We start from the raw sequence: 26,092 nt of genomic DNA, 5'->3' as shown, positions 1-26,092 counted from the left end.
TCATATCATCTGCAATCTTACATATCAGACCACCAGCGTTTTCATCCAAATCATTTTTTGCATTACAAAACAACAGAGGCCCCAGTACTGAGCTTGCGGAACAACACTGCTGAAAGATTTCCAGTCAGAAAACACCCTTTCACAACTGCCCTGTCTTCAATGCCCAAACCAATTTTTGAATACAATTTACTGTGGATCCCATTTGACTTGATCTTCTGGTCCAGCATGCCACAAGGGACCTTGTCAAATGCTTTAGTAAAGTCATGCAGATAATATCCACTGCCCTACCATCATCAATCATCTTTTTTGTCACTTTCCCAAAAATCTCAAATCATATTGGTAAGACAAGACCTCCCCCACAGACCCATGTTAACTATCCCCAATAAGTCCATTCTTTTCCAAATGCACGTAAATCCTGTTCCGCAGAATCTTTTGCAATAATTTCCCCATCACTAATGTAAGGCTCACTGGTCTGCAATTTCCTGGATTATCCCTGTTGTCCTTCTTAGCCAAAGAACAGCATTGACTATTCTCCAGTCTAATGGACCGCACCTGTGACTAAAGATGATACAGAGATCTGTCAAGACCCCAGCAATCTCCTCCCTTGCCGCCTCTAGTATCTTGGGATGGATCTCATCAGGTTCTGGGGACTTATCGACCTAAACGTTTTTCAAGACACTCAAAACCACCGCCTTAGTATTGACAAGCCCAGGAAAATCAACATATCCCTCCTTAATCTTACTATCATCCAAAATGCCAAATGTTGCCGTCCTTGTCTTGCATCCTTACAGGAGCAAGGTTTGCTGGTTTTGAACTGTGGTCAACTGGGTCTTAAAAGCCTTGCATGATTTACCGTCAATCAGCCGCTCCCAATCCAATTTTTCCTGTTCCTGCCTAATGCTGTTGTAAATAGCCTTCCCCAATTTAGAAGTATCACTAACGAACCAGTCATTTTGTTTTCCATGACTATCTTAAAACTTAAGGAATTATGATTGCTGTTTCCAAAATGTTTCCCCACTGAAAGTTTGTTTACCAATGCGAGGTCTAATATGGTCCCTTTCCTAGTTGGACTATATGTATTGTGTCAAGAAGGCCTCCTGAATGCACCTGACAAATTCTGCCCTATCTAAGCCCTGGCAGTAGGGGAGGCCCAGTCAATATTGCTGAAGTTAAAATCATCCACTTAACAACCCTGTTGTTTTTACATCTTTCTGTGATCTGCCTACAGGTCTGCTCCTCCATCTCCAGTATATCATTCTTGGATGCAAACAGTTTGAAACGTGAAAGGAACAAAATTCTTGAATTACATCCAAGATAACTTTTTTATTACATAGCATTACCATAGGTTCAGTTGTTTGATTTGGAAGAACACAGCAGGCCAGGCAGCATCAGAAGAGCAGGAAAGTTGAAGTTTTGGGTCAGGACCCTTCTTCACCCTCACACTGTGTTGACTTTGACTCCGGCATGTGAAGTTTTTGCTGTCTCCAGTTGTTAGATTTTGCGAGCTTGTGATCACAGATATCTAAATAGGCATTCGACCATTTACTAAGAAACAGCATTTTAGGTATTATATGAGTTAGACAAAAGATATAACTGTGGCAATTGAGGATAGTTCCCTGATACACAACGGCAAACAGACTTTTGACATGTTGTTGGCTTCAAAGCAGCGTTCTCCTATTTAGCCAAAGTGGTGGGGAACTCATTGCCAGGTCTTTCCCTTTCTCTTCTATTTTATCCTTCGTCTAGAAAATATAGCTCCCAGTGGAGGACTGTCGCATTCAATGCTTGTTGAGGACTGTCTTCTGATCCTGAGCAATTGTTGATATACCTAGTTTCTAGGACCTCGTAGCTTACCCTGTGCAAATCAGTTGTCTGAATGCTTCTGGCCATTAACCATGGGCCAGATACTTAGGTTGGGTGGTCATTGTTCCCTTGCCAACTCCATTTGATGGTTAGTTGTAATTCCTTCTAAGTGTCAAAAATCCTATTCACCTCAGCACTGCACTGATAATAACGTAGTGTGGTTCCTATGAATCTTTATTAAGTCAATGTAACATCATGACCTCTGTGATTCCTTTGTTTTCATATGCTAGAGAATTCTTTGTGTCCATATGAGTTGAAAGGCCAATCTTAAGTGCGGTGTACAAATTAATGACTGGCTTGGATAGAGTGGAAGGGAAAAACCTATTTTTCCTTAGTAGAGAGGTCAGTTAGTTGATTTAAGGTGTTTAAAGTTTTTGAGAAGATTTGTAACTTGGTTGTGGGTGAGGTAGTAGACTTGCTCGCTGAGCCAGTGGGTTTGCTTGCAAATGTTTCATCGCCCTGTTTGGTAACAAGGGCAGTGCGTCTCTGCTGAACCGTTGGTGTTATGTCCTGCTTGTTATTTAAATGACTCATTTTTCTGTGGTAGTTGGTATTACTTCCGGTTTTGTTTTTCAATATGTTTGTTGATGGAGTTCCAGCTGGAATACCAGGTCTCCAGGAATTCCCTGGCATGTCACTGTTTGGCTTGTGCAATTATGGATGTGGTGTCCCTCGTTGTGCATATGTAGTGACACAAGGAACAAAATTAGGTGAATCAGCCTGGTTGATGCAATTTTAACCTCCATTCTACGTCTTGCATATCCCAATGATTACCAAGGAAATGAAAAATTAAGAATCTACCTCTGCTATAAAAATATTTAAATATTCTGCATTAGACTTTAGAGAAGGAAGCACTGTAGCCTACAAGGCATTAGATCACTTGCTAATAAGTGGGATTAGAATGGGTGGCCAGTTTATTCATTTGATGCAGACATGATGGGCTGAATGGTCTCTTTTCTATGCTGTAATTCTTCAATGGCTCTCTGGCTCCTCTTAAGATTTTCTGCAAGGCTACTTTTTGGTTTTCAGGGGCCCCTTTCTCATTCTGGCTAATTCCTTTATTAGGATATGTAGTTGCAAAGTAGCATTATTTTCTGTATTTTGTATTGATATTTGGATTCACAGTGAAGAATTCAACAATGTTTCATTAGTATTCAAATTGACATGAGATTATAGGCTGAAGTTTGCAGCAACATTTTAAAAACTGACTCACACCAATGTACAAAAAGCCATAATTACAAGCATGCTTTCCACTTTCTTTTCCCCCCAAACCCTTGCCTTTCCCTGTTGTATATGCTCACTCACTCCCGAATTCACAATTCTCTTCTGGATGAACTGCTCCTCAGATTCTGACTATTCCAAGTTTGGTGAGAGAGTGCACATTTTCCTGAGTGGTTTTTGAGGTTTTTTACTATGTCTGTCTTTATTAGAATGTTGCCCTGAGGCCCAGTTATTCTTGACAAAGTCCTGAAAACTTCCTGACAATAGCTCAAATGTCCTAGTTTACACTGGGCAAAAGTGTAAACTAGGACATTTGAGCTATTGTCAGGAAATTTTCAGGACACACTGTGATGTAACTTGTGCTGCTTCACGCAAAAGCAACAGTGAATGCTGGAAATCTAAAATAAAATCAGACAATTCTCGAGTAACGATTCAGGCAGCATCTGTGGAGAGAAACAGTTAATATTTCAGGTCAGTGATATTGATGTTTCCTAGCATCAAAGATACCAGTCTTGATCTAATTCGATTCAATTCATTCATCGAATTTTTACTTTTGTGCAGAAATTGTAGAAGGTTTGTATGTGGGCATAGCAAGTAATTGGGAAAGCTAATTGAATGTTATGGTTATTGCAAGTGGAATTGAATGTCAGAGTTTAAGTTATTTGGTTAAATAGGGCACTGGTGAGACTGCTTTTGACGAACAGGAGGCAGAGGTAGTTCAGAGGAGGTTTATGTGGAATGAACAGATTGCCTTATGGGGGAAAGGTGAGATAGGCCAGGTCTGTACTTTCCAGAGTTTGGAAGAGTTAGAGGTGACTTGATTAAAACATGTCCTGTGGGGACTTAATAAGGTGAATGTCGAAAGTATATTCCCTCTTGTGGGAGAATTTGGAGTAAGGGATCATAGATTAAAAATCAGGCAGCATCCATTTAAAACAGAGATGAGAAAATTATTTTTTTTCTGAGGGTTGAAAGTCTTTTGAATTCTCTTCCTCAAAAGCCTAATGCAGAATATTTAAATATTTTTTATAGCAGAGGTAGATTCTTAATTTTTCATTTCCTTGGAAATCATTGTGATATGCAAGAATGTAGAGTTGAGGTTTAATTTGCACCAACCAGGCTGACTGGCCTAATTTTGTTCCTTGTTTGTATGACTGATCACATCTGAGGAACTTCCCAAAAATGACATATGACAATTTCAGTTTTTTTGCTTAAACCTCACTGTTCCTCAGAATTGTACATTTAATAAGCTGGTATAAGCTGTGACTAGTCGTATTGTAACATGGTAGAAATAATGTGTGTTTGTAAAATGTCTTTAAGTGTAAAAAAGATTGACCATTAGCTTGGTCAAAGAGGTCTAAGAGGTGGCAGAGCTTAAAAGAGAATTCCAGCAGTTTGGGGTCTGATTAGATGAAAGCATAACCAAAAATACTGCAGTGGAAGAGGAGAGGGACTTTACAAAAGCCTGGCCTCCCTCCTTTGACCCCATCTGATTAAATCAGATAATAAAAAGAAAACTGAAACTGTAGATTCCACAAAATCTATCAGTGCACCTTTTTTCTCTACTTTTTTTGTGCGTCGAGAGTGTTGCTGGCTGGCCAGCATTTCTTGCCCATCCCTGGTTGCCCTTGAGAAGGTGATGGTGAGCTGCCTTCTTGAACTACTACATCAGCTGTAGGTTGACTCACGATGCCATTAGGGAGGGAATTCCAGGATTTTGACCCAGAAACAGTGAAGGAACTGTGATTTATGTTTCCACATCAGGATGGTCAGTAGTTTGGAAGGGAACCTGGAGGTGCTGGTGTTCTTGTATGTCTGCTGCCTTTTGTGCTTTGAGGTGGACGTGGTCGTGGGTTTGGGAGGTGCTGTCTGAGGATCCTTGGTGAATTTCTGCAGTGCATCTTGTAGATAGTATATACTGCTGCTACTGAGCTTCAGTGGTGCAGGGAGTGGGTGTTTGTGGATGTAGTGCCAATCAAGTGGGCCACTTTATCCTGGATGATGTAAAGCTCCTTGAGTGTTGTTGGGGCTGCACTCATCCAGGCAAGTGGGGAGTATTCCAACCCACTCCTGACTTGTGCGTTGTGGACATGCTTTGAGGAGTCAGAAGGTACGTTACTTGAAGCGGTACTCTCAGCTTCTGACTTACTCTTGCAGCCACTGTGTTTGTGGTGAGTCCAATTAAGTTTCTGGTCAATGACAACCCCAGGATGTTGATCGTGTGTGATTCAGTGATGGTGACACTGGTGAATGTCAAAGGGAGTTGGTTAGATTGTCTCTTATTAGTGATGGTCGTAGCCTGGCATTTGTGTGATGTGACTGTCACTTGCCACTTATCAGCCCAACCTGATGATATTATCCAGATCTTGTTGCATTTGAACATGGACAGCTTCAGTATCTGAGGAGTCACAACTGGTACTGAACATGTGCAATCATCAGTGAACAACCCCACTTCTGACATTAGATAGAGCGAATGTTATTGATAGAGCACCTGCAGATGGTTGGGCCTAAGACACTACCCTGACGAACTCCTGCAGAGGTGATTGACTTCCAACAACCACAACCATCTTCCTGTGTCAGGAATGACTCCAACCACTGGAGAGTTTGCCCCCGATGCCCATTGATCCCAGTTTTGCTGGGACTGATCGAATGCCACGCTCAGTCGAATGCAGCCTCGATGTCAAAGATTGTCATTGTCACCTCACTCCTGGTATTCGGCTGTCTTGTCCATGTTTGAACTAAAGCTGTGATGAGATCAGGAGCTGAGTGGCCCTGGTGGAACCCAAACTGGGCATCACTGAGCAGGTTATTGCTGACCAGGTGCTGCCTGATAGCACTGTTGATGACACCTTCCGTCACTTTCCTGGTGATTGAGAGGAAACTGATGGGGTAGTAATAGGCTAGGTTGGATTTGCCCTGCGTTTTTGTGCCCAGGACATACTTGGGTAATTTTCTACATTGCTAGGTAGGTAACTGTACTGGAACAGCTTGGTTAGGGGTGCTCCTGAGATGCTGCTTGGCCTGCTGTGTTCATCCAGCTCCACACTTTGTTATCTTGGTTAGGGGAGCGGCAAGTTCAGAGCACACGACTTCAGTGCTGTTGCTGGAATGTCGTCAGTGCCTGTAACCTTTGCAGTATTCAATGTCTCCAACAATTTCTTGATATTATCTGGAGTGAATTGAATTGGTTGAAGACTGGTGCCTGTAATGCTGGGGACCACTGGATCATCCACTTAGCATTTCTGGCTAAATATTGCTGCGAATGCTTCAGCCTTCTCTTTTTGCACTGATGTGCTGGGCTTTCGGTGGATTGGCCGTGCGAACTTGCCAGTAGTTTTCAGGGGGGTGTAGACTAGGGGGTTGAAATTGTGTCAGTGATAATGGGAACTGCAGATGCTGGAGAATCCAAGATCAAGTGTGGAGCTGGATGAACACAGCAGGCCGAGCAGCATCTCAGGAGCACAAAAGCTGACGTTTCGGGCCTAGATCCTTTATCAGAGAGGGGGATGGGGAGGGAACTGGAATAAATAGGGAGAGAGGGGGAGGCGGACCGAAGATGGAGAGAAAAGAAGATAGGTAGAGAGGAGAGTATAGGTAGGGAGGGGATAGATCAGTCCAGGGAAGATAGACAGGTCAAGGAGGCAGGATGAGGTGGTAGTTAAGAAATGGAGGTGCGGCTTGAGGTGGGTGGAAGGGATGGGTGAGAGGAAGAACAGGTTAGGGAAGCGGAGACAGGCTGGGCTGGCTTTGGGATGCAGTGGGTGGAGGGGACGAGCTGGGCTGGTTTTGTGATGCAGTTGGGGAAGGGGAGATTTTGAAGCTTGTGAAGTCCACATTGATGCCATTGGGCTGCAGGGTTCCCAAGCGGAATATGAGTTGCTGTTCCTGCAATCTTCGGGTGGCATCATTGTGGTACTGCAGGAGGCCCATGATGGACATGTCGTCTGAGGAATGGGAGGGGAAGTTGAAATGGTTCGCGACTGGGAGGTGCAGTTGTTTGTTGCGAACTGAGCGGAGGTGTTCTGCAAAGCTGTCCCTAAGCGTCCGCTTGGTTTCCCCAGTGTAGAGGAAGCCACACCGGGTGCATTGGATACAATATACCATGTTGGCAGATGTGCAGGTGAACATCTGCTTGATATGGAAGGTCATCTTGGGGCCTGGGATAGGGGTGAGGGAGGAGGTGTGGGGGCAAGTGTAGCACTTCCTGCGATTGCAGGGGAAGGTGCTGGTTGTGGTGGGGATGGAGGGGAGTGTGGAACGGACAAGGGAGTCGCGGTGAGAGTGGTCTCTCCTGAAGGCAGACAAGGGTGGGGATGGAAAAATAGCTGGGGTGGTGGGGTCGGATTAGGGGGGATAGGTCTGGGTGCGATGCTTTGAGGTTTGGTGTGGACTCGTTGGGCTGAAGGGCCTGTTTCCATTCTGTAGGGATTCTATGATTCTGTGATTCTTCCATCATTAAGGATGGGGATATTTGTGGAGCCGCTTCTTCCATTGTGGTGTTTTAATTGTCCACCATCATTCACGATTAGATGTGGCAGGACTGCAGAGCTTTGATCTGATCCATTGGTTGTGAGATCCCTTAGCTCTGTCTTTCACTTGCTGCTTTTGCTGTTTGGCTTCACCAAGTTGATATGTCATCTTCAGGTATGTCTGGTGCTGCTCCTGGCATGCCTTCCTGCATTCTGCATTGAACCAGGGTTGATCCCCAGGCTTGATGATGGTTGAATGGGGGATATGCTGGGTCCTGAGGTTATAGATTGTGCTAGAATAAAATTCTGCCGTTGATGGCCCACAGTGCCTCTTGGATGCCCAATCTTGAGTTGCGAGATCTGTGTATCTGTCCCATTGAGCACAGTGATAGTGTCACACAACATGATGGAAGTTATTCTCAACGTGAAGGCTCCATAAGGACCTGAGGCATGGCCACTCTTACCAATACTGTCATCGACAGTTGCAACAACAAGCTGACAGATTGGTAAAGATGAGGTCAAGTATGTTTATCCCTCTTGTTGGTTCCCTCACCACCTGCCATAGACCCAGTCTAGCAGCTATGCCCTTTAGGAGCCAACCAGCCCGATCCGTAGTACTGCTGCTGAGGCAGTCTTGGTGATGGACATTGAAATCCCCCACCCAGAGTACATTTTGTGCCCATGTCATCGTCAGTGCTTCCTCCCAAGTATTGTTCAACATGGAGGAGTACTGATTCATCAGCTGAGGGAGGATGGTACGTGGTAATTAGCAGGATAACTCAGTTTACTTTACTCTGATATTTTACAGGGAAGTTTTTGCCGCTGAAGACCATGTTAGGAGCGAGGTATGATGATCAAGTTCCTGAAGAAAATCGATTCCATCCCAGTATGCTTTCAAATTATCTAAGGAGTTTGAAGGTAAGTAACTAGATGTATGCCTTGAATATGTTGCTGTAGAATGCTGAGTGTTATGCTAGTGAAGCAGGCTCATAAATTAATTTGAATAACTAATGAGTAAATTTTTTTGAACAAAGAACTGATGAGTCATTACTTTAACATAGACCACACTTTGGCTAACCATCAGTAATCTGCAAAGTGTGGTTTGTCTTGAGGGAATTGGTGAATGTTGGCGGGTCCCGTGGGTTCATAGCTATTTTCAAAAGAATAGAGATAGAAGTATTGATGTTTTACAGATGCTATGAAGAATACTAATTTCTTAGATCTAAGCACAAGTGTTTTCTGCATAGAACCTAGTAGCGAGAAAAGCTTTACTTCTAGTAACAGGGGTCCCAAAACTTAACTTCCAAACTGCTCATTGGTTGTGTTGTATTGGGATTGAATGGGTATTGGTAAATTTGAGGATAATGGTAACGAATTGTAATATGGGTAAAATTGGCATTTGACTTTGCACAACAGTGTCCACCAAACAACCAATTAGTTAAATGACCAGGTTAGCTGATTCTGTGTTGTTGGGAGGTGCGTTAGGTCAGGTCATGGCAGAGACCTCCTTTACTGTCCTGTGAATAGAACCAAGGGATGTTTATGCCACCTGAGAAATGCCTGAGCGTAACATCTTGCATGAACTATGACCTTTCTGATAATAATACAGCAACCCTGCAATACTGCTCTGCACTTAACCGAGATTGTGCCCAAGGTGGTAAAGAGTAGCGAGTTTTGAGAAGATTTGTAGCTCAGGTTGAGGTTCTGGATGTGAGTTTGCTCGCTGAGCTGGAAGGTTAGTTTTCAGACGTTTCGTCACCATTCTAAGTAACATCATCAGTGAGCTTCCGACGAAGCACTGGTGTTATGTCCCGCTTTCTATTTATCTGGTTAGGTTTCCTCGGGTTGGTGATGTCATTTCCCGTTCTTTTTCTCTGACTTGGAGCCAATCTACCATCCCCTGAGAAAAAGAACGGGAAATGACATCACCAACCCAAGGAAACCTAACCAGATAAATAGAAAGCGGGACATAACACCAGCACTTCATCGGAGGCTCACTGATGATGTTACTTAGAATGGTGACGAAACGTCTGAAAACTAACCTTCCAGCTCAGCGAGCAAACTCCCATCCAGTGGTAAAGAGGTTTGAATGTACACCTTTCAAATTGGAAGTGACAATGTCTTACCTTTTAATAATCAGTAAGATGAATTGATGATCATTTTGTCTAACCTTAGTGGTGAAGCAAACAACATCTTTAGATGTATTACCAAAGAGAGTACAAGTCTGAGGAGATATTGCTTAACCAGTACAGACAATACTATATGTACGTGTTCACTTCTGATTACCAACACAGGAGGAAAATGTTCATACTGGTTGAGATTCAAATCCCTTGCGTGAGACTTGAGCATGTAAGGCTGACAAGTCAGTGTAGCACTGAAGTAGAGTTGCATTGTCAGAGATCACTTTAATCACTTTAATCTGGGTGTAATTTGTCATTTCAAATGGCCATGAAAGATTCTACTTGGAGAAGAGGAACCCTCAATGCCATGTCATTTAATCAACAACCCAAACCCAAGATTATTTGATCATTATCTTTATACTATTTGTTGGACCTTAGTTTGCAAATTGGTTGTTGTATTTCCTTCCATTCGCTGGTGACTGTACTCTTAAGTGGTTGTAAAATTCTGTACAAATCCCTGAAATTAAAAATTGCATTTTAATATTATTTCTTTTGCGTTTCTACCCTGTCCCTCGCTGTTGCTGTATCTCTCCTGTGCCCTCGTGCTCTATTGAGTTCTCACATTTGCTCTTGCTGTTGTGCTCCTCGTGTTCGCGCATTCTCATGCTGGCTGTTGCTGTCACTCTCCCTGCCGGTCTCAATGCCTCCCTAACCGGTTCTTCCTCTCACCCATCCCTTCCTCCCACCCCAAGCCGCACCCCCAGCTACCGACGAACCTCATCCCACCTCCTTGACCTGTCCGTCTTCCCTGGACTGACCTATCCCCTCCCTACCCCCCCACCTACACTCTCTCCACCTATCTTCTTTACTCTCCATCTTCGGTCCGCCTCCCCCTCTCTCCCTATTTATTCCAGTTCCCTCCCCCCATCCCCCTCTCTGATGAAGGGTCTAGGCCCTAAACGTCAGCTTTTGTGCTCCTGAGATGCTGCTTGGCCTGCTGTGTTCATCCAGCCTCACATTTTATTATCAATGGCTCATGCTGTTACCTTTGCTCGCTCGCTCTCACCGTCTCGTGTGGGCATGGTCTCGTGTGCACACATTCTGCTGGCTGTCGTACTGTCGCTGTCAGTCTCGTCATTGCTGTCGCTCGCTCTCGCTGGTGTGCTCGTTGGCTTTTCCTATTGCTCGCTCACTTGTGCCTGTGTGCTCTTGTGCTTGCTCACTTCGTTATTGCAGTGACGCTCTTGCATGCTCTCACGTGCTCACTCGCGTGCTGTTTGGAGTGCGCTTGCATTCTCGCTGCCATGCTGGCTGCAGTTCTCTGTCGGTCGTGCTGGCTCACTCTCACTGCTCACTTTTGCGCTGGCTGTCGCTCTCGCTGTCGGTTTCACTGGCTCTCGTTGCTGTCTCTCTCATGCCCTTGGGTGCTGGCTTGTACTGTTACTTGCTATCTCTCACATGTTCTCGTACTCGCGCTCTTGCATGGTCTCTCACACTGTCGGTCTTACTGGCTCACACTCGCTTGCTTTATCATTCTCTTGCGCTCGCTCACGTGAGAGCAGCAGCAAGAGCACGACAATGACAGCAAGTGAACACAAGCCCCTAAGACCAACAGCTCGTATGACAGCGAGCGTGACCGCGACCACAGCAATGAGTGAGTATGGGCACGAGAGACAGAGCTACAGCGAGAGCCAGTGGGCGTGGCAGCCAGCGAGAGCATAAGCCAGCACAAGAGTGTGTGTGTGTGAGAGAGAAAAAAAGCAATAGCGAGAGCCAGTGAGAATGTGAGCAAGAGAGTGAGAGTGAGCGCAATAGCGAGAGCACATGTGGGCAAGAGAGTCACAGTGGCAGTGGCAACGGCCTCCAGCAGGGCAGTGAGTGTGTGCACGAATGTGGGATAATGAGGCTGTGAGCACAAGGACACGAGAGGGAGAGCCACACTGAGAGCTAGTGAGACTGTTGGCAAGACTGTGACAGTGTGTGGGAGCAAGTGAGAGCGACAGCAAGAGTGAGCACAGGTGTGTGAGAGCGCACGGACCCAAGAGAGAGAGAGCAGCAGCGAGAGCCAATGAGTGCGACAGTGAGAGCAACAGACCGGCAACAAGAGAGGGCATAAAAGCACAAGAGAAAGAGTGAGAGCCAGTGAAACTGGCAGTGAGAATGAGCGACAGTGAGAGCGCACTAACACGAGACAGAGAGCCACAGCGAGATCGACAGTGCAAGAGCATGTGTGAGCACGAGAGAACGAGACAGCAAATGCACAAGGGTGTGCGAGAGAGAGCCACAGCAAGAGCTAGTGAGGCTGACATCCGGTGTGCACGAGAAAGCGAGCATTTGTTCTCACTCATTCTCTCGCTCGTGCATACGCTCTGGCACATGCCTGCGCTCTTGATCTTGTTGCTTCTGTCTGGTTGTGACCCGTTCTTCTGCTTGCCCCTTTGCTCGACCTTCCTCTCTAGCTGGGTGCCACCCTCTCTCTCGCCACCTCCTCCACTCAATTTTGTTCAAAAAGCACACAATTTAGAGGCTGTCAGTCAATGCAACATTTTATAAATTCCTAATTTAGAAACAAAATCAGTCTGACTTCAAACCAAAACACAAACAATTCTAAACGTGGCCTCACACTTAACGTGCATTGTCTGACCTAAAATGTCATCTCCTCTTTACAGTGATGAAAACCTTTAGTTCTGTCAGAGCAGTGACTTGAAAGAAATTTGGGGACTTGCATACACATATTAACCAATTAAAACCTTCTAACTGATTAAAGATTTAACACCATCTGAGGTTAGTCTAATACATCCTCATCAAATTCTGCATCTGATTCCATCTCTCTCATAAGTCTTGAAGAGGAGAGGCTGCGAAAGCTTGTGTTTTCAAATAAAGCTGTTGGACAGTAACCTGGTGTCGTATGATTTCTGATTCTGACTCTTCGATTATAGGTAGCTAAAATGCTGAATGTTTCAGTTTGCCCTCTAGAGGCCAAATTAATTTTAGCTTAGTGACTTGACTGTAGCTATCCTGACTAGGCGATCTATTGAGGTGTGCTACATTTGTCTGTCTTGAACCTTCCTTATGCACAAACCATCTTGTCCACAATCACTATATGACATCTGTAATTCATCTGCGCCTAGGTTGGCCCTGCTGTCTGCAGCCCTTTTTGAAGTGATCTCTGTGGCTTTTCAGCTCTCATAAAATGCTGATTATTTTCTTTTCTGAATGTCACTTTTTAGCTCTTGGAATTTCAAATTTCATGTGTCTAATAGTTTGAACATGGAATTTAAAGCTTACATCTTAGCATCCATATTTCAGAGGCCTTTATTTTCTTCGATAGATCGTTATTCAATTGTCTAGGTTTCTGAGGCATTCAGGAGAGAGGATAAAATGGAGCAACTTATAATTTATTTTCCTTGTTGCCAAGCATGAGTTTTCTTGTTGGTACCACATCTTTCATCTTTACAAATTGCTCCTGAATATCAATCCTACTTCTGACATCAGTACTGCAATTCTCACCATTTGTTACTGTTTGTACTAAGTAAATAAATAATATATCCAGTTGTTTGTGTGGAGCATTTCAATTTTCACTCTGGCTTCTTGAGTGTATACCTTTTGACTCACTTTTGTTTTTATCCTTTTGTTTAAACTATTTTCTAAATTTCTGGATTATACTTTGTATGTTGGTTCTCTTTTCGCGCAATCCAACACTAATTCTATCCTTGCTCCAAAGCCATGTATTGTTTCTACTTTAGTATTTTCTGCATCTGTTTTAAGTGTTGCAGCAATTTTCTCATAATAAGGCACAGTGGTCTTCATTTCAAACAATTCTACTGTAGAAATGTTTCAGGATACAGAGACAGTTCGACAGTGAGAGGGGTCAATAATCTTGTTATTAAGCTCTGCGTTTATTTTAAACAAAAACATTTAGCTTATGAGAACCCTTATTTTTTGTTTTAGGTGAATATGGGACTTTTAGTTGATTTAACGAACACAAGCAGGTTTTATGACCGGGCTGAAATAGAGAAAGAGGGAATTAAATATGTTAAACTACAGTGCAAAGGGTAAGTAGTGCTTTATCTGTTTCATTTTTATTGGAGAAATAAAATCTTGTTAGATTTATCTGGAATAATTAATTTTGTTGCAGCTTTAGACTCTGAAAGTAGCTGAGTTGAAAGTTAAATATGCTGGACCTCCCCTGGACACTTGCGGTCTGTTTTTTAAAAAAAGTTAAATTTCAAATGTTTATGTAAGATTACTGAATTAGCTATTTTAAAGACTGTTCCTAAGAAGAGGCCACACAATTTTATACTTTTATTTGAATTTGAAGTTTCTTTTACTCTGTTTTTTAATTTCTGTTTTAAGTGATTTGAAATAGTCATGCTAGACCAAGCATTATCTCTCACTCAAGTTATGAGTAAATATGGGCATTGCACTCCTCACTTTCTTTCTTCCACTTTTATTGTCGCGATCATCAATTGCACCCTGAGATAGGATTATCTTAAATGCCAGAGGAGGTGCTCATTTGCTGTAACCCACTGAGGAAAAATATCTGACCATCTCTCTTTGCATCTACTAATTCAAGTTATTTGCCATTTTTGTCTATGTTTAGCCTTTGTAAATATATTTGAGAACTACACTTGGTTCACATGATAAATGCTCCAGGGGTCTGACTGCTTAATTAAATGTCGTCAAATTGTTTAATTGACTGATCATGCCAGAGAGGCAGTGTCTGAGATCAGAAGTGTGGTGAAATGCACACATTGAATATCATGCTTGATCTATGTAACTCTTCCTTTAAGGTTGGAAGAATGCATGTTCCCTTAGATGTAGTACATTGTTATTCCTCTTTAGCGATTTGCTTGGTAGCATTGTTGTAGTTACATTGTTACTTTGCTGCAGTTCTTGCAGTTGCTGATGGGTGGTACTGCAGAAATGATGATATGTACACAGAATTGTCTCCAGTTTTCGTTTAAATTTCTGTTAATTGGTCTCCTGAAACAACACTGAATGTCAAAAATTGATGTGTGAATGTTGTGCTACCATGACATTTTTAGTAATGGAAAGTGGGGAAATAGAATCGAATAATTTTAATGGATTAGGAACAAAGATATACTTAAAAAAAAACCTACAAAGAGAAAAGAGTCCCGTAGTATCCAGACAGTTTCAAGAAAATGACTATTTCTAACTTTCTAGCTGAGTGATTTTTTTAAAAGTGAAAACCAACTGTTGCGTATGCACAGTAGTCCTACATTACTGACCAAGAAGAATATTTTTCATGCCTTGGGCAATATTTCTAGGAAGTAAAGGTGACTTCACATTAAGTTAACAGACTTATTTATCTATCACTTCTTAGCTTGCAAAGTTATCCCACGGCTGATGATGGAAGTTGAAGGGGATACACGTTGTAGTAGAATTCGGTAGGGTGACTGAAAACTTGTCTATGAAGATAGTACAGCATTTCTGGAACTACTGATCTGCTGAGCCACTGCCACCTTTGCCTTTTAGAACCATCTCTGGTGGAATGAATAAATTTCCTTTTCACTGTTAAGGGTGGAATAACAGATTTGAAATTTTTAAATAGCTGTGCTTTTCCTCACTTCAGTATGTGCTTGAATATACTTTAAAGGTATGAAGAGGCAAGCCAGACAGATTTCTTTGAGTTGTACAAAAGTTTATTGTACACCCACTCGCTCAAGCAACGTATAAAATTTATTGAAAAGCTAAAAAACGGTCCTGAATTCTGCAACATAAACACCAAATGCATAAGCAAGTAAGCATAGTCTGTGTGCAGGATTAAGGTGATGGAGTTGGAGAAAAAAATACCGTTCTTGTGTTAATGAATTATTTTTTCCAATGTTGATCTTCAAATTCTAGTGGAGTTGTGCTGGTTGTTCTTCTGGAAATAGCCTTTTAAATTGCAATAAATACTCTTCTTTTGAAGGTGCTGTTAATTTTTGATTTTTAGAATTATTTTTCCCTGATATATTCCAACTTCTGCCAGAGATAGGATCTCATGTTGAGAAATTGCTGCATGAGAGTTCAGTCTGCATAGACAGCTCCTCCTGGTGATTCTGGAGGAAGCTAAACTACAAGCTTGTAATCATGACTGCTCTCGAAGGATGATCACCAGCTGTTGGCTGATTGTGAAGATCATTCATTTTTAAAAGTTTTGATGGTCATTGTCAGAGACTCAGCTATTCTCTCTGCAAAGCGTATTTTGGAGAATGGTCTTTTATTCTGGCCGTACTTGTCATCAAGAAGTCTTATGCCAAGAAAAATTTGAAGGTGGTATTCCACCTGTCCATCCAAATGATTTTTTTTTAAATGTCCAAGCAATTACAGTAGGATAGCCTTTTTATGGATATGGTGGTAGACAGATTTAACCATGTATTTTGAACATTGCTTTTTAAATTTCCGTTGAACATGGCTATTTTCAGGACAGGTGACTTTGAAGGCCATCTTGATGTGTTCCAGCTTATTTTTAACTGATTTTGTATGAAATAAAAGCCCAAGACGTTTTAAGTTAGTTGATGATAAAATTTGAAGATCAATGGTCTGTGTTTTATATTGTCATGTCATGCTGTGGTCACTATGAAAGTAATTATTTTCACTTTGGTTGTCCTCCTGGTGTACAGTCCAAAGTGAAACAGGCTGCTAAATTAACCATTCACCATAATAAGAAATTTACCGTTTAAGATATAAATATTCTGATATTTCATAACGGCTCACTTCGAGGATCATACAGGAATACTCCCTCCAGCATCATCATCTCTGCTATAGTCAAATTAAAGCCCACTTCCCTGATCCTGTACTCCTGAGCAACTCCCAATAACAACTGTGAAGAGGCCATGGCCTTCATTTTTTTTTTTGAAGATTTTAGATTTATTTATTTATCACAAATACTAAGTATAGGAATACATAAGTACAACTAAAAATGCGCAAAGTTGCCATTCACTGGTGCCCACTTGTTTACAAAAACCAGAATTAAAAGCTTAACAGAACCAAAAGATAAACATGAAAAAGAGGAAAGTCCAGGACCAAGTCCCGAGTCCCGAGTCCCATCTCTACAACGGTGTCGGTGCTGCTCCAATTGCTAGGACACCCAGGAGGAGGCTGCTGCTACCACCTCTCGCCGCCAACTGATTACCGTCTCTCTCCAGCCCGCTCTCGCTGCTGAACCAGTTCGTTGTTGATCCACCGCCATCCCTCCAGCCCACACGTAATCTGCCATCACCACAGGACGCGGCTCGCGCGTTCACCTACCACCGTGCAGTTCCCGGTTGTGACCCAACTGCTTTTTGACTCTTTACATAGGTAGGTAAAATGGTGGGGGTTAGTAGTGGATAGAATTACTATAGAGAGTAGGAAGAGGAGGAAAAAGAAAGGGAACTGCTGAGCAGATTCGAGCTGCCGCCAGCTTGCTTGGGATCATCTGTTCAGCTGCCTATGCTCCTTAGCTTATTAGGAAAAGTTCCTCCAAGATTTCCCCACTCTTGGCCATTAGCTTGAATCCTTCTCTAGTTTCTATCCTATCTCCTTGAGCGTGCCTTGGCCAAAAAACCACCACCTGTTCCCTTAATTCTCTTCCCACTAAACTAGTGACCATTTAACTTTTATTTCTAATTTCCAGGCTAACTTTTATATTCTTTAATAGTCCCATCTCTAGGTATTTCTCCCTCTCTATATCTGTTATTGTATGCTTTGTTAAAGTGGTGCCTTGATTTTAAAATGTATAGGAAAGATGAGGGAGGAGAAGATTCACCAGGATGGAGCATAATGTTATATGTGTGCTCCTCCAGTTCTGGATTCTTGTGCGACACTGATTTTGATTACTCCACCATCAACAACTTTCCTTTCAAAGCCAAAAGCTCTGGAATTGGCTTCACAAACCTCTTCATCTTCCTTCAACGAGACATTCCTTAAAACCAATCTTTTGAATAACCTTGATTAGCTCCTGTAATAGCTTCTTATGTTGTCGGTATCGTACTTTGCTTGAATCTCTTGAGGAGTGCCTTGGAATGATTTACTGTTTTAAATTTGTCAGATATGTGTAAGTTGTGTCACTTTTTGGGAAAAAAGGCAAGCAGGTGAATTAACTCTTTTAGAAGTAATGAGATGCAGAATTGTCAAGGAATTTGGGTTGCGAATCCTGTTGCATTGGGAAAACAAACACTTCAGAAGGTTATTGGGTAGCATAGTGGCTCAGTGGTTAGCACTGCTGCCTCACAGCACCAGGGGCCTGGGTTCAATTCCATTCTTGGCTGACTGTCTGTGTGGAGTTCACACATTCTCCCAGTATCTCTATTGGTTTCCTCCACGTGCTCTGGTTTCGTTCCACTGTCCAAAGATGTGCAGGCTAGGTGGATTGGTCATGCTAGATTGTCCATTCAGGGATGTGTAGATTAGGTAGGTTATAGGGGAATGGGTTTGGGTGGGATGCTGAGAGAGTTGATGTGGACTTGTTGGGCTAAAGGGCCTGTTTCCACTCTGTAGGGAGTCTAAGACTAAGATATGGAGGCTGTTGAAATTTGTTAAAGTTGAAGCTTGTGCCAGAATTAAAGCTCCTCTTTGGATCAGGCATTCAGTTGTATTTAATCATTATAAATAAAAAAAGAATGAAACTGGCTGGATCACCCAGCATGGATCAAGGCCCCAGTGAAATCCTGCTGATTATTGCTGACTGTAACGTCACCACCCCCCCCCCCCCAAAAAAAAAAAAGCTGATGGCAAGTGTTGAGCAATGACCATTGCTGTACAATGGCATTATTGGCAGGAAAACCAAGTGAGAATGACAGAGTCTACCGAGGAATATGAGCAGTTTAAATGAGTTTGCAAAAATTTGGCAAATAGAAGGTAATGTCAGAAAATTTGATGTTTTACATTTTGACAGGAATAGAGGAGCTTCAGTGGTGGAATCTGCAATGTGGAGGGATTTGGGAGTCCTTGTGTACGGGTCTTAAAGCTAACAATCAAGTTGAGCAGGTAATATGCAAAGCAAGTGGAATGTTGGCCTTCTTTTGTGCCAATGGAGATGAAGTAGAGAAATAGGGAAATCTTGCTAAAACTTTGAGACCAGGTAGACCACACAAAGAATACTGTGGACAGTCTTTTAGACTCCTTATTTAAGGAGAGAGATATTGAGATTGGAGGCAATCCAGAGTATGTTTACTCAGTTGATCTGGGCATGGAAGGATTTTCTTATGTGGAAAGGTAGATGAGTTTGGGTCTATACTCATTGTAGTTTAGAAGAATGAGAGATGACCTTACTGAACCATAAGATTTTTAGTGGGCCTGCCAGGGTAGGTGTCCAGAGATTCTTTTCCCCATTTGGGACATTTTAGAACCAAAGGGCATAAACTGAGAATAAAGGGTTGCCTGTTTAAGATAGAAATGAGAAGGATTTCTTCTCTGAGGATATTGAGACTGGAATTTTTTTTACTGCAGAATGCTGTAGGGAATGGGTCATTTAAAAATCTCTCAGCCTTGAATATACTTAATCAGTAATGGAAGGTTAAGTGAAAAAGAATGTTGAGTTGAGGATTATAAGATCAGCCATGATATGGTTGAATGATGGAGTAGATTTGGTGTGCCAGTGGTCTACTACTTCTCCTATGCCTTAAGGTCGTTTAATGGCAGAATCTTGCATTAACAACATTCTGGGTGGTTACCGGTGACCAGAAACTGAACTGGAAGAACGATATACATACTGTGACTACAACAGCAGGTCAGAGGCTGGGATTTCAGCTATTCTAACTCACTTCCTATACTCCATACTTGCCTGGATAGTTGCAGCTCCAACAGCAGTTAAGAAGCTTGAAACAATCCAGGGCAATGAAGCCACTTGATCAGCACCCCATTGATTACCGTCAACATTGACTCTTGCTGCCATCAATGTAAGTGGCAGTAGTGTGTACCATCTGCAAGATGTGCTGCAGCATCTCACTAAGATTTCTTGGACAACAGCACCCTAATCTGCTCCCTCCTTCCTTGGAAGACAGGGTTAGCTTAAGGAAGGGCCACTTCCATTCTGAACTGGAATTCTGTTTGTGTAACTTCACTCTTGTTGGGTCAGAATCCTGGAACTGCCTTCCTAACAGTACTCCATATACTGCAGCGGCTGAAGAAGGCAGATCACAACCATCTTCCTGAGTACAACTAGAACAGACAGCCAATCACTTGCTAAAAAGTATGATTGTCTATCTTGGAATGTTTGTACTGCTAGTGATGGATTCTTTTGATTCTTTGGGTACTTGCATGGCTGATGAGCCCACTGTTAGACCCACATCTTTGACTACACTTTTGGCAAGTGTTCCAGGAATTGATCCGTGGCTTTGAGATCACTAGCATTCCTTTGGCATTAGAAAAATTTCAGGGAAGATTAATGGGAATAACTGCAAAGCTATGGAATCCCACTTATCTGGATTGATTGGAGAAGCTGGAGCTCCTGGGGATGAAAAGATTTAAGAGGAGATTTGATAGAGATGTTCAAAACCATTATGGATCTGGCAGAGTAGAAAAGGAGAAATTGTGAAAAGAAAAAGATGGAAGAGTTGGAAACTGTAGGCACAAATTTGCAAAAGAACCAATGCAAATATGTGGAGAAACATGAGGAGCAGTTAGAATCTGGAATGTGATAACTAAGAATGTGATAGAGATGAATACAGTTGTGGCTTTTAAACAGGAATTTATTCAGCACCTGAAGATAGAATTTTGAAAGCATGTAGGGCAAGGAGCGGGCTTTAATACCCATTCGATTGCTGTAGCAGAGAGCTGGCACAGAAACAACAGGCCAAATGTCAAGACATCAATTGCCTCAACCTCTCCATCCCCTCACCCACTCCAGCCTGTCCCCTGCAGAACATGCAGCCCTCTGCTCCAATCCCAAGCTCGCTGTAAAACCCACGGACAAGGGAGGAGCAGTTGTAGTATGGAGCACTGACCCCTACATCGCTGAGGCCAGACGCCAACTCTCTGACACCACCTCCTACCGTCCCTTGCATCATGACCCCACCCCTGAGCACCAAACCATCATCAACCTCATTACCTCAGGTGACCTCCAACCTCATTGTTCCCCAACCATGCACCGCCTGCTTCTGTCTCCTTCCCAAAATCCACGGGGCTGCCTGCCCTGGTCGACCCATTGTTTCCACCTGCTCCTGCCCCACTGAACTCATCTCCACCTGTCTGGATAATAAAATGTGAGGCTGGATGAACACAGCAGGCCAAGCAGCATCTCAGGAGCACAAAAGCTGACGTTTTGGGCCTAGACCCTTCATCAGAGAGGGGGATGGGGGGAGGGAACTGGAATAAATAGGGAGAGGGGGGGAGGCGGACCGAAGATGGAGAGAAAAGAAGATAGGTGGGGAGGTAGGGAGGGGATAGGTCAGTCCAGGGAAGACGGACAGGTCAAGGAGGTGGGATGAGGTTAGTAGGTAGCGGGGGGTGCGGCTTGGGTTGGGAGGAAGGGATGGGTGAGAGGAAGAACCGGTTAGGGAGGCAGAGACAGGTTGGACTGGTTTTGGGATGCAGTGGGTGGGGGGGAAGAGCTGGGCTGGTTGTGTGGTGCAGTGGGGGGAGGGGATGAACTGGGCTGGTTTAGGGATGCAGTAGGGGAAGGGGAGATTTTGAAACTGGTGAAGTCCACATTGATACCATATGGCTGCAGGGTTCCCAGGCGGAATATGAGTTGCTGTTCCTGCAACCTTCGGGTGGCATCATTGTGGCAGTGCAGGAGGCCCATGATGGACATGTCATCAAGAGAATGGGAGGGGGAGTGGAAATGGTTTGCGACTGGGAGGTGCAGTTGTTTGTTGCGAACTGAGCGGAGGTGTTCTGCAAAGCGGTCCCCAAGCCTCCGCTTGGTTTCACCAATGTAGAGGAAGCCGCACCGGGTACAGTGGATGCAGTATACCACATTGGCAGATGTGCAGGTGAACCTCTGCTTGATGTGGAATGTCATCTTGGGGCCTGGGATGGGGGTGAGGGAGGAGGTGTGGGGACAAGTGTAGCATTTCCTGCGGTTGCAGGGGAAGGTGCCGGGTGTGGTGGGGTTGGAGGGCAGTGTGGAGCGAACAAGGGAGTCACGGAGAGAGTGGTCTCTCCGGAAAGCAGACAGGGGAGGGGATGGAAAAATGTCTTGAGTGGTGGGGTCGGATTGTAAATGGCGGAAGTGTCGGAGGATAATACGTTGTATCCGGAGGTTGGTAGGGTGGTGTGTGAGAACGAGGGGGATCCTCTTGGGGCGGTTGTGGCGGGGGCGGGGTGTGAGGGATGTGTTGCGGGAAATGCGGGAGACGCGGTCAAGGGCGTTCTCTATCACCGTGGGGGGAAAGTTGCAGTCCTTGAAGAACTTGGACATCTGGGATGTGCGGGAGTGGAATGTCTTATCGTGGGAGCAGATGCGGCGGAGGCGGAGGAATTGGGAATAGGGGATGGAATTTTTGCAGGAGGGTGGGTGGGAGGAGGTGTATTCTAGGTAGCTGTGGGAGTCGGTGGGCTTGAAATGGACATCAGTTACAAGCTGGTTGCCTGAGATGGAGACTGAGAGGTCCAGGAAGGTGAGGGATGTGCTGGAGATGGCCCAGGTGAACTGAAGGTTGGGGTGGAAGGTGTTGGTGAAGTGGATGAACTGTTCGAGCTCCTCTGGGGAGCAAGAGGCGGCGCCGATACAGTCATCAATGTACCGGAGGAAGAGGTGGGGTTTGGGGCCTGTGTGGGTGCGGAAGAGGGACTGTTCCACGTAACCTACAAAGAGGCAGGCATAGCTGGGGCCCATGCGGGTGCCCATGGCCACCCCCTTAGTCTGTAGGAAGTGGGAGGAGTCAAAAGAGAAGTTGTTGAGTGTGAGGACGAGTTCAGCTAGGCGGATGAGAGTGTCGGTGGAGGGGGACTGGTCGGGCCTGCGGGACAGGAAGAAGCGGAGGGCCTTGAGGCCATCTCCATGCGGAATGCAGGTGTACAGGGACTGGACGTCCATGGTGAATATGAGGTGTTGGGGGCCAGGGAATTGGAAGTCCTGGAGGAGGTGGAGGGCGTGGGTGGTGTCACGGACTTAGGTGGGGAGTTCCTGGACCAAAGGGGAGAAAATGGAGTCCAGATAGGTGGAGATGAGTTCGGTGGGGCAGGAGCAGGCTGAGACGATGGGTCGACCAGGGCAGGCAGGTTTGTGGATTTTGGGAAGGAGATAGAAACGGGCCGTGCGGGGTTGGGGAACAATGAGGTTGGAGGCTGTGGGTGGGAGGTCCCCTGAGGTGATGAGGTCGTGAATGGTGTTGGAGATGGTTTGGTGCTCGGGTGTGGGGTCATGATCGAGGAGGCGGTAGGAGGTGGTGTCGGAGAGTTGGCGTCTGGCCTCGGCGATGTAGAGGTCAGTGCGCCATACTACCACTGCGCCACCCTTGTCTGCGGGTTTGATGGTGAGGTTGGGGTTGGAGCGGAGGGAGCGGAGGGCTGCCCGTTCTGCGGGGGAGAGGTTGGAGTGGGTGAGAGGGGTGGAGAGGTTGAGGCGGTTGATGTCTCGATGGCAGTTGGAGATGAAGAGGTCGAGGGAGGGTAGGAGGCCTGGGGGTGGTGTCCAGGAGGAGGACTTGTGTTGGAAGCGGGTGAAGGGGTCAGTGGAAGGAGGGTTGGGTTCCTCCACCTGTCTGGACTCTGTTTTCTCCCCCTTGCTCGAGGAACTCCTTACTTATGTCTGTGACACAACCCACGCCCTCCACCTCCTCCAGAACTTCCAATTCCCTGGATGCCAACACCTCATTTTTTACTATGGATGTCCAGTCCCTATACACCTGCATTCCCCATGCAGATGGCCTAAACGCCCTCCTCTTCTTCCTGTCCTGCAGGCCTGACCAGTCCCCCTGCACAGACACCTCATTCGCTTAGCCCAACTCGTCCTCACCCTCCACAACCATTTCTGATGAAGGGCCTAGGCCCAAAACGTCAGCTTTCCTGCTCCTAAGATGCTGCTTGGCCTGCTGTGTTCATCCAGCTGTACACTTTGTTCTCTAGGTTGAATTGGCTCCTTGTTGAGCAGTAATGATTCTGAGTATTTAAATAGAACAGCTTTCTTTTCTCTTACCTGATACTTAAATTAAGGAGTGAAACATTTGTACTAAGTGGTTGATCTGTAGCAGCATCGCACAATTTCTAATTATCTTCAATGGAACTGTTCAAAATCTGTCGCATTTAAGCTTATTTGCTGTATGTTAAGTTGATTACTAAAAATGTTAAGTTCCCTAAAACAATGAATTGGGGTGGCTGTCAGGCTTGGATGTCTTGATTTCAGTGGCAGGCCTTCAAAATGGCTCCAGTCTATAGCCCAGATGTTGCATTTGATCTTTTTTGAAAGTCAGGATGACTACCTGAGTGCGGAGACTTGTGTTAGACTCCTTTTTTTTAGAAAAAGACTTACTTGTAGATTATGATTTAGCAGAACTTCTGTTGAAAATATTGTAATTTTTATTGATTGTAGTCCTCCAGCCAGCAAGGAAAGCAAAATCAATTAGAGTATCCACTCTAATTTCAGCTCCCATTCCTCTTCTCTGAAAAAGGAGGAGCTCTTTTAGAAGAAAACAGCGTCTCTCTGTCAGCAAGGAATGGCCTGAGGTGAAAGACCCTTTGACTTCTTGTACATTATTCCAAATGGACATTGGAGTTGGCAGAAATCGCTCTACGAGTCTTTTGCTAATTATTAATTGAAATATTATTTCGTATGTAAAACATTGCCCATACCCTCGCAAGCAACGTGTCTCATATCCCTTCACTGATCTGTACAGGTTTTCAGTTGAACACCGTGTTGATTCTAAAATTCTCATTCTTGAATCCAAATCCCTTGTTTGCCCTCATTCCTGTAACCCCTTAAAACTGTGCACTCCTTGGAGATATCTTTTTGTTCGTCCAATTCTGTTCTCTTGCACAAGCTTATTTTAATTGTTTCATTATTGGCAGCTATGCCTTCACTAGTTAACTACTGAATCTGAGATATTCCATCTGTAAACACTGTCTTTCGTGCCTATTAATAGCAAACTCTTTGCTTCTATAAAAAGTCACATTTGGTCATGTGCACTGATATCTCCTGGTGTGGCTCTGAGTCAAATTTTGTTTTGTAACACTATTAAAGCCATATTGTTAAAGTTATCAACTTCTTAGTGTGTAATTCATTCTGATCGACACCAGATGTCAGTCTCTGTCTGTCCAACATACATCCTGAAACCCAATACTTTTACAAAAAACTTAAGTTACTTGCAATGTTTCTATGTATAGGTCAATACATTCTAATCATAATTTGCATTTCCGTTTTTGTTTTAATCCAACCTTTTTTGTTTTTAAATTGAAATCTTTTCCCCCAAACTCTGTTTTTCCAATCTGGTATTAGCTTCTATATCCAAACCCTATTAAGTTGCAGAACTCCTTGAATAAATATGCAACGTTCCTTATAATAAATGGGTAACTAAGATCTGTTGAGCTGAAAGTTCAATTGATTCATGATTCACATGAGTTTGGTTCACGTTTACTGTTTTTAAAAACTAAAAGCCAGCTTGGGTTTGAGCAGTTGACATTGTGGTGTGATTATGACTATATTTTGATTTTGATTTGTTTAGACATGCTGAGTGTCCCACCGAAGAAGTAACAAACATGTTCATTCGTTTGTGTGAGCACTTCATAATGCAGCACCCCATGGAATTAATAGGTATGTACTGGGGAACAAAATCATTTGTTTTGATTTTGAAATCCCATTGTGATGTTACCTTTTACTGTTTTGTGATCTTGCAGTATTTGAAGGGAAAAATCCAAACGGTGAGTTCAGAAGTCTGAGGAAAAGACAAGTGGGGCATACGTGCAGATTAGGTACAGATAAATATTTGGTACAGCGATGCGTAGACTATAATTGACTTATATTATAGAAACCAGAGAATCAGCTGAAACAGGTATGAATGATGTAGTCACCATTGCAGAGACCTGATGACAAATTGAGCGTGAGTGGGAACTTGTAGGATCTTCAAATTGGTAAAGAAGGGAGAGCATCAAAAAGCACTGGGGATGCTGTAAATCAGGAACAAAAATAGAAGTTGCTGGAAAAACTCAGCAGGTCCGGCAGCATCTATGAAGAAAAATAAATCAAAGTTCATGTTTCCGGCCCGCTGACCCTTCCTCAGATCTGGGTTCTGAGTTCGGAGGAAGGACACCGGACCTGAAATGTTAACTTTTGGTTTTTTTTTCTTCACAGATGCTGCTGGACCTGCTGAGCTTTTCCAACAACTTCTATTTTTGTTACTTGGAGGCAATAAATGAATTATGAAACGCCATTTGTCACAGCTTGCTGAATAGAGACTAAAATTTCCAATGTATCCCAATTATTGACCCACATCTCAATGCTGCCTCCAATTCTAAACATAAATAATAATTTTATATTAATTTTATACTCAC

The 26,092-nt window shown here is 43.8% G+C and overlaps 1 protein-coding gene across 4 annotated transcripts in view; it reads left to right on the top strand.

Annotated features, from left to right (window-relative positions):
• Positions 1–26,092, top strand: part of rngtt (RNA guanylyltransferase and 5'-phosphatase) — a 376,302-nt gene that overhangs the window by 18,115 nt on the left and 332,095 nt on the right. For all 4 annotated transcript variants that reach the window (XR_009445676.1, XR_007247610.2, XM_048531774.2 and 1 more), the window contains exons 2-4: positions 8,362–8,471; positions 13,625–13,728; positions 25,267–25,355. Coding sequence is in view for 2 of the 4 variants with exons in the window: in XM_048531774.2 (XP_048387731.1) it covers positions 8,362–8,471; positions 13,625–13,728; positions 25,267–25,355 (303 nt within the window). In the remaining 2 variants the exon portion in view is untranslated. The remainder of the gene's footprint in view (positions 1–8,361; positions 8,472–13,624; positions 13,729–25,266; positions 25,356–26,092) is intronic.

This window comes from Stegostoma tigrinum, chromosome 4 (genome assembly GCF_030684315.1).
Source record: "Stegostoma tigrinum isolate sSteTig4 chromosome 4, sSteTig4.hap1, whole genome shotgun sequence".
Classification (NCBI taxonomy): domain Eukaryota; kingdom Metazoa; phylum Chordata; class Chondrichthyes; order Orectolobiformes; family Stegostomatidae; genus Stegostoma; species Stegostoma tigrinum.
Note: the sequence above shows the minus strand (reverse complement) of the source record. Positions and strands in the feature narration are given on the sequence as shown.